Source organism: Tasmannia lanceolata, unplaced genomic scaffold (genome assembly GCF_043159265.1).
Source record: "Tasmannia lanceolata isolate RefF3 unplaced genomic scaffold, GAP_Taslan_0.1 ptg000015l, whole genome shotgun sequence".
Taxonomy (NCBI): Eukaryota; Viridiplantae; Streptophyta; class Magnoliopsida; order Canellales; family Winteraceae; genus Tasmannia; species Tasmannia lanceolata.
This window is the reverse complement of record NW_027518692.1, coordinates 50,536,040-50,543,924: the sequence shown is the minus strand read 5'-3', so window position 1 is coordinate 50,543,924 and position 7,885 is coordinate 50,536,040. Positions and strand designations below refer to the sequence as shown.

Sequence of the window (7,885 nt, the reverse complement as noted above, 5' to 3'; positions counted from 1 at the left end):
TTTGGAAAACAAGAAGAGATTCTTTATTTTGAATCTACCATCCAAATTTTTTGTTCAAATTTTAACTTTCTGACTCCAAAATTTCCAAGAGTTACACTCTCAGTCCAATTGTGAGCGTAAGGCCCTATTTGTTTGAGATTGTAACAACCAATTGTGAGCCCAAAACCTATTATTGGACTTAAAATTACGTTTAAAATTGAGTCCGATAATAGGTTTTGGGCTCACAATCGATTGTTACAATCTCAAATGAACAAGGCCTAAAGAGATTGGGCGAGCTTAGCAAAAAGGCAGGGATGGGGATACGAGCTCTATTATTATTGGATTTAAAATTACATTTAAAATTGAGTCTGATAATAGGTTTTGGGCTCACAATCGATTGTCACAATCTCAAACGAACAAGGCCTATCGAGATTGGGCGAGCTTACCAAAAAGGGAGGGATGGGCATACGAGCTCTATGTGTATTTCTAGAGAACACTTTAGGTGCTTAGTTCAATACTTACTTACTAGGATCAAAATTTTATGATTTGAAACTTGAAGTAAACTTTCGACTCTTAAAAGTAACTTCCAGAGCTGCATGCTAGACAATAGAGTTTCAAATCACCCAAGTTTACTCTGTAAAACTACACTAATCACTACAAATAACAGTATATGATTAATTTATATTGAGTGATGTCTGTATATGGATCCTAAATGACAAAAATATGATGAGAAAACCAATATTTACACGGTTACAGCGCTGGTTTTGATAGGACAAAATTCAAATGGCACATCTTTGTAAATTACACTACCAGATCTCACGGGATTGATGGGCATCACTAGTATATAACTCTATGGGAAATGGCATATTCATCCTTTGTTTACTTGGGACAGTCCCCTCTAGTGTAAAAGCGTAGTCATAAATACACTAAGGGGGTGGTCCCATGTAAAAAAGGGGTGAATATATGACTTCCCTATACATGTGGGCCACGTTGGCTTTTCCAAATGACATGCAAACGAGAGGAATATCTTTTTAGGAAAAGGCTTTCTCTTAAGTATTTATTGTACCAAACAACGTCATAGCTAGAGAAAAATGCCTTTCCAGGATAGAAAAACCTTTCCTTCAAACCAAACAGGTCCTAACAGGAAAAAAAAAAGAAAGAAGCAAGCGTAGCACGAGGGACACGGCAGTGGTACAATTAGAATGTAAATTAGCCGTTGATTGCCAGTTGTAACGTGCGTCATGGGCTGGACCTTGGACATAAGTTGCCAAAATAGAAAGATCAAAGAAGAAAAGTCATGTGATTCTTCCAACTCCACAACAGCATATGCGTAGACAGTGGAGTAAAAATGACTTAGAAAGTGGGGTTCATGACCTACATATTTCACTTTCCTTCACTTTGTTTTTTTTTATTGGTAAGCTGGGGTTAGGCGGACCCCGACCGGATATATTAAAGGAAAAAAGAAAATTACATGGGGGGGGGGGGGGGGGGGGGGCCCTGAAACTTCACTTTCCTTCCTTGTCATGACTTAGAGAGTGGGGTTCATGACCTGCATATTTTTCTCTCCATCCTTGTGCCTGACCTTGACTTGAGAGCGGCCACTGAGAAAGTGACAAAGAAAGTTACTCTTAGCCATTGCATGGTAACGTGGAAATGTGTTGCACACTTACACATCTCTCTCTCTCTATATACACACACATCTCTCTCTCTATATATACATGTTAAAAGCAGTGTTGGTGTCACAGCCCTTTTCCCATGGATAACCATTCGCACGCCCTCTTCCTGTTCTCTTTGCTATCCACTTATCTTCTCTTTGCCTTTGGAATTGGAGCCGAGTCTGAGAGCTATTATCACGTCATCAAACTAACCTCTCTGCTACCATCCCCGCACTGTTCCACACCCAAAGGTTATGATACATATTCCCCATTTTTTATTTTATTCTAATTATCGTTTCATCACTTGATGCTTTTATAATTAAGGGATTTTTGTTGATTAGTCCCTACATGGCAAAATAATTGCTTATTAGTCCCTAAGAAAAGCATATTAACTTAGCAGTCCTACTTTTAGAAAATATTTGCTGAAAGGTCCCTAAAACTCACCAATGTAATTTTCTCCGTTAAAAATTTTAAAATGGCAAATTTACCTCCTAACTCATTCAATCCGTTTTAGCGTTTCTCGATTTCCCTTCCAATATTTTCGGAAAATAACTAGGAAATAAGTAAAAATATTATCTATTCTCGTCAAAAATTCTTCAACAAAAATATCATTTTAAATAAATTGAAAATCCTTCTAAAATAATTTAAATAGGGTCGTTTTGAGTTATCTTTTCTTCATGGATAAATAAAGTAAGAAATTTTAGGAATTTTTTTGTTTCAAACTTTTCCAAGAATTTCCTATCTTCGTTGGATTGCAAGAAAATATCTCTGATGGAAAATTAGTTCTATGAAAATCTTTTTCAATGATTTAAGAAGGGAATTATGTCTATTAATTTAGAGGGAGAATGTCAAAGGGAAAGTCAAAATGGGATAAAACGTTAACAACTTTGAAGGATTTTACAAGATTTTTGAAGAGAATATTGGAAAAGATACCACTTTTTCTTATTTCCTAAATTTTTTCAGAAAATATTGGAAGGGAAATCAAAATACGCCAAAACGGATTAAAGGGTTTGGGAGGGTAAATTTGCCATTTTAGAATTTTTAACGGAGAAAATTGACGTAGGTGAGTTTAGGGACTTTTAGCAAATATTTTCTAAAAGTAGGACTGCTAAGATAATATCATTTTCTTAGGGACTAATAAGCAATTATTTTGCCATGTAGGGACTAATCAGGGAAAATCCCTATAATTAATTGGATTAAAGAATGACTTTTATTTTGGGGGCTGATAAACTCGCCCCGTCTAGCTATGATAAGTTCACCCCTCAACCAACTCTCTCTCTCTCTCTCTCTCTCTCTCTCTCTCTCTCTCTCTCTCTCTCTCTCTCCCTGAGAACAAACCCTTGGTGGGGCCAACAATGGCCGGTCTAGATCTTTAAAGGTGGGCACCATAAAAGTGTAAAAAAAAAAAAAAAAAATACTTGGCCCCATATGGTTCAAAGATCCAAACCGTTCATTTGTTGGTCCCCAACGTAAATGGGCCTTGCCAATAAAATTATCTCCATAGGATGATCCAAACCCTCTAATTAGCCTCCACATATCAGAGAGTTATAATGATCATATGGAAATATTTTTTGAGGAAGGGCCTATTTACATGGGGATTTGCTAGCGTCCATCGCAGGGGCATTTCGCAAACCATCTGTCGCGTGTCAGACCAGCCACAAAGGATCAATTTTCAGCAGATTTTGTCATCATTCACGAGGTGGCTAGTTTGACATGCGACAAAGCATCTACAAAATTCCCTCTGCGATGGACACTAGCAAATCCTTTTACATTGAGGCCCATCAAATGAATGGTTTGGATATTGGAATAACATGGGCCGCAATGAATATTCTAATAATATGGTGTATGTACATAGGTGTATGTTTTTTAAAATAGTAGAGTAGGGCCCACCTTGTTCAAAGATCTAAATCATTCAGTTGTAAGGCCCCAACGTAAATAATAAGTTGTACCACGAAAATCATCTTGATGATCCTTAACTCTTAGATGTATAGAGATTTCTATATGGTGTAGTTTATATATCTACATATTAGAGGATTAGGATAATCCAATGGAGATGATTTTGGGCACTACAGTCTAGTAATACTGAGGCCGAACAACTGAATAGTTTGGATCTTCATACAAGGTGGATATGATTATATTTTTCAAAATGTATGCACACGTATGAATGGACATATACACTGGGGCCTACCAATTATATGGTACCTACGTGCGTAAATTCGCTGGCGCCACTTTGTTCAAAGATCCAATCCGTTCATTTGTTGAGCCCTAACGTATGTAGGCTGTTCCCCAAAAATCATCTCCATCAGATGACTCTAACCTTCCGGTTGGGAGCCTAACTTGTTCAAAGATCTAAATAATTCAGGTCCCGGCCCCACGTGTTAAGTTGACTTGAACATTGATACGAAAGAGAGAAGAAAACCAAAGCTAATTAATTTTCGTCTCTGTATCATCACAGGTTCCAATCATCATGAGAATAAAAAGGGGAGGCTGAAACTAGACCACCTTTACGGACCTTGCTCACCATTTGGGCATCGTAGAAAGCCCACTCCACGCCAAATCCTAAGCCAAGATCAAATCCGAGTCAACTCACTTCAATCCCGATTGAACCCACGACCCCACAACGTGGAGGACACCAAGACCACTACACTCCCCGCTCATATGGGAAAGGGTAATTACTTCTTCACCATCGGATTAGGCACCCCTAAAAGTGAGTTAACCGTGAGCTTCGACACTGGTAGCGACCTCAATTGGGTTCAATGCCAACCATGTGAAGGTCAATGCTACTCTCAACAAGACCCCATTTTTAACCCCTTAAACTCATCTACTTATCTCAACATATCTTGCACCTCCCCAGAGTGCTCCCAACTTCCTTCTGCCACAGCAAACCCCACCCTCTGCTTCTCCTCTACTTGTGTCTACACCAGCACCTACGGAGACGGGTCCTTTTCTAGGGGATACTTTGCCCATGAAACACTAACTCTAACACCCTCCGATGTTCCAAATTTCGCTTTCGGTTGCGGTGAATCAAATGTAGGTCTTTTCAACACAACAGCCGGGTTGATAGGGCTCGGGCGAGACGCCCTCTCTTTAGTTTCTCAGACATCTAAAGAATATGGCAAAGTTTTCTCTTACTGTCTGCCCTCAACATCGAGTTCCAGTGGAGGATATCTCAAGTTTGGGTCAGACGACGCCACCTCTGTGAAGTTCACGCGGCTATTGACAAACCCCAAGGCACACTCCTTCTACTTCCTCCAGATGGTAGGAATAAGCGTGGGTGGAAAACAATTGGACATTGCCCCGTCCACGTTTGCTTCTCCGGGAACACTCATCGATTCTGGTACGTGCAACCAATTACTTAAGCTGGTAGAGTTATATTTATTAGGTTTTGCTAAGGTGCATTGGAAACTTAATTTTGCAATTATTTTACACATATTTTGAGATTTTTACACAATTTTTAATAAAAAGAGTCTCAAACATGTGTACAGTTAAGTTTCCAATGCACTTTAAGGAGTGCCCTAAATGATTAGTGAAACCCATTGTCATTTAATCATTTATACTTTAAGGCTCCCCCTCATGTGTGGCCCCTCTTTTTGATTGGTGATACACGTGGATTCTTAATATCGAGTTATTGGGTTCTGAACCCAACCTGTGACCTGGAGGCAATACTATGTGAAACAACCAATTACTCCAAAGGCTAAAGCTGGTAGAGTTGGTGTTATTTAATCATTTATACTTCAACAGGTACCACCATCACTCGCCTGCCAATGTCGGCCTACATTGCCCTCCGATCATCTTTTCGGGAATTCATGTCCAACTACACGATGGCTCCCGCATTGGGGCCATTAGACACATGCTATGACTTCAGCCAACAAGATATGCAAGCTCCCAAGGTTGTGTTACATTTTGGGGGAGATGTGGACGTGGAGGTGGCAGAATCGGGGATTTTCTTCTTAGGTAGCCAATCACAGGCCTGCCTCGCCTTTCTCGGAAACAGTGATGCAAGTGACTTCGCCGTCTTTGGGAACCATCAACAACAGACGCTCCAAGTGGTTTATGACTTGACGAGCGAGAAGGTCGGATTCGGGGTTGCTGGTTGCAGCTAATGAAAGCAAGAAGGAAAGAAAAAAAAAAAACTCCTTCCCTTTCTCCTTGGCTATATTCCGACGAAAGACTGGAGAGGGAGAGTTGTAATATGCTGTAGAAATTGATATGCATTACCGTCTCTTAGAGAAGATAAGAGAGTAATAAAACGTAATAAATATTCGTATGTATGCCCTCCTCTCGGTGAGAGAAGAGATGAATCGTGATAAGGCTTAAATATGCTAATGTATTCCCCATCTTAGTTTATATTGTTAGAAATAAATCGGTTACCTCCGCCTATAATGATCAGATTGAAACTGTTGACGATGTACGTAATCCCACTGTTGCTGTTGCTGACGTTCCCCAGCTAATATCCTTAAATCAATGGGATCGCCAATTGTTATTGGTAGATCAGGACCACTTAGAGAAGACAAAGCCCTAAAAGCCTTTAATTACGTATAGCTTCCATTAAGCAAAACACATCTTTAAAAGTTAGGGATAAATCAGTTTCCTAATGACACTAAAACTCTTATTCACTTTAGACTTTTTTTTAGAGTTATCTCTAATAATCTAAAACCCATAAGTTAAAATCTAAATCAATGTGGGCCATCCTTAAGTGGAAAACACTTCTCCAACATATATGCCTACAACAACAAAAAAAAGCTATCAGGGGTTGTTTCGACGAATAAAAATGGGAAATGTTATCAGCACTTCCAATCTTCCATCTTTTGATATTCACGCTCTCCTAGATTGTCTTTTAGTACTTGAAGGGTGGTCAAAAGGTTATTACAGTTCCCAAAAGGCTCTCACAAGTCTATTAAATACTAAAAGACGAGCTAGAGAGCATGAATATCAAAAGATTGGAGTGCTGATATCATTTCCCATAGGAATTTTCTCCATGGGAAATGAATTTCTAGTGTTTGGTAAAGTTATTTTTCATGAAAAAAATTTCCCAAAATAAATTTTTTTTCCCTCTTTTCAAAGAAAATTTCAAGCCTACTAACATTGGAATATCTTTTCACTGAATTTTTTTCACAATCTCTTCCCTAGATACAAAAACCTCATAAAATCTGCACTTTTAAAATTTATAGGTAACTTCGAATTGAATTTCTCAACATTTAATTGTTTGTTATTTGCTAGTAGCTCAAAAGTGTGATCTCCCATCCCTTCTTAGTGTAGAGAAAACTTCTTGAGCTTCTATAGTAGGATTTATGCTTACAGGTGAGAACTCATGAGAAAGACTTGCCCATATTGTCGAGTGATTCTTTTTAATGTGCATTTTGGACTGGTCGTCATGTGCGTCTATTCCGTGTTCCATTTCCAATATTTTTACTGTGATTTATTTTGCGAAATGATTTCAGCACAACTATGTTTTGATACACGCTCATGTATCTTGTCTTTTATATTTAAAGGGCTGTAAAAGGGTTTTTATGGTCCCAGAAAGCACTTACTGACAATTAAATGACAAGAAACATGAGCGTCTTGTATCAAAACATGTTTGTGTTGAAATCATTTCCCTTTACTTTTAGGGCGATGACATTTTGATATTCACCCCCCCCCCCCCCCCCCCCCACACACACACACACATTACATATGCGCCCCCCTTATAACGTGATTTGACGTCAACATACTAATGTCACTAAATCAATTGCCTATATTAGACGAAAATACGTAGATGCATGTATTTGTTTTTAAAAATAGGGCGGGCCCCACCTTGTTCAAAGATCTAAACTGCTCAATTGTTAGGCCCCAACGTAAATACATTGCCCCACAAAATCATTTCCATTGGATGATCTAACTCTTCGATCTATAGAGATTTCTATATAGTATAGTTTATCTACAAATTTGAGGGTTAGGATCGTCCAATGTTGATGATTTTTGGGGCGCAGTCTAAAAAAATTGGAGCCTAGCAACAGAATTGTTTGGATCTTCGAACAAGGTGGGCATAATTGTATTTTTCAAAATATAGGCTCATCTACGAACAGATATTTTTTCATTGGCGTCTACCTATTATATGGCACTACATACATCATATAATGCATATTTTTTAGAAAAATTCATTGGGGCCTGGTTGAAGATCCAAAGCATTCATTAGTTGAGCCTCAACGTAAACAGGCTGTGTCTCAAAAATCATCCCCATTGGACGATCCTAACACCTCGTATAAAAAACT

The 7,885-nt window shown here is 38.6% G+C and overlaps 1 protein-coding gene across 1 annotated transcript; it reads left to right on the top strand.

Moving 5' to 3' along the window:
- Positions 1-1,699: 1,699 nt before the first annotated feature.
- LOC143892229 (aspartyl protease family protein At5g10770-like) lies at positions 1,700-6,045 on the top strand. The gene is made up of 3 exons (XM_077396695.1): positions 1,700-1,885; positions 4,090-4,971; positions 5,376-6,045. The coding sequence occupies exons 1-3, from the start codon at positions 1,735-1,737 to the stop codon at positions 5,735-5,737; spliced, it is 1,395 nt and encodes a 464-aa protein (XP_077252810.1). The 5' UTR covers positions 1,700-1,734; the 3' UTR covers positions 5,738-6,045.
- The last annotated feature ends 1,840 nt before the right edge of the window (positions 6,046-7,885 follow it).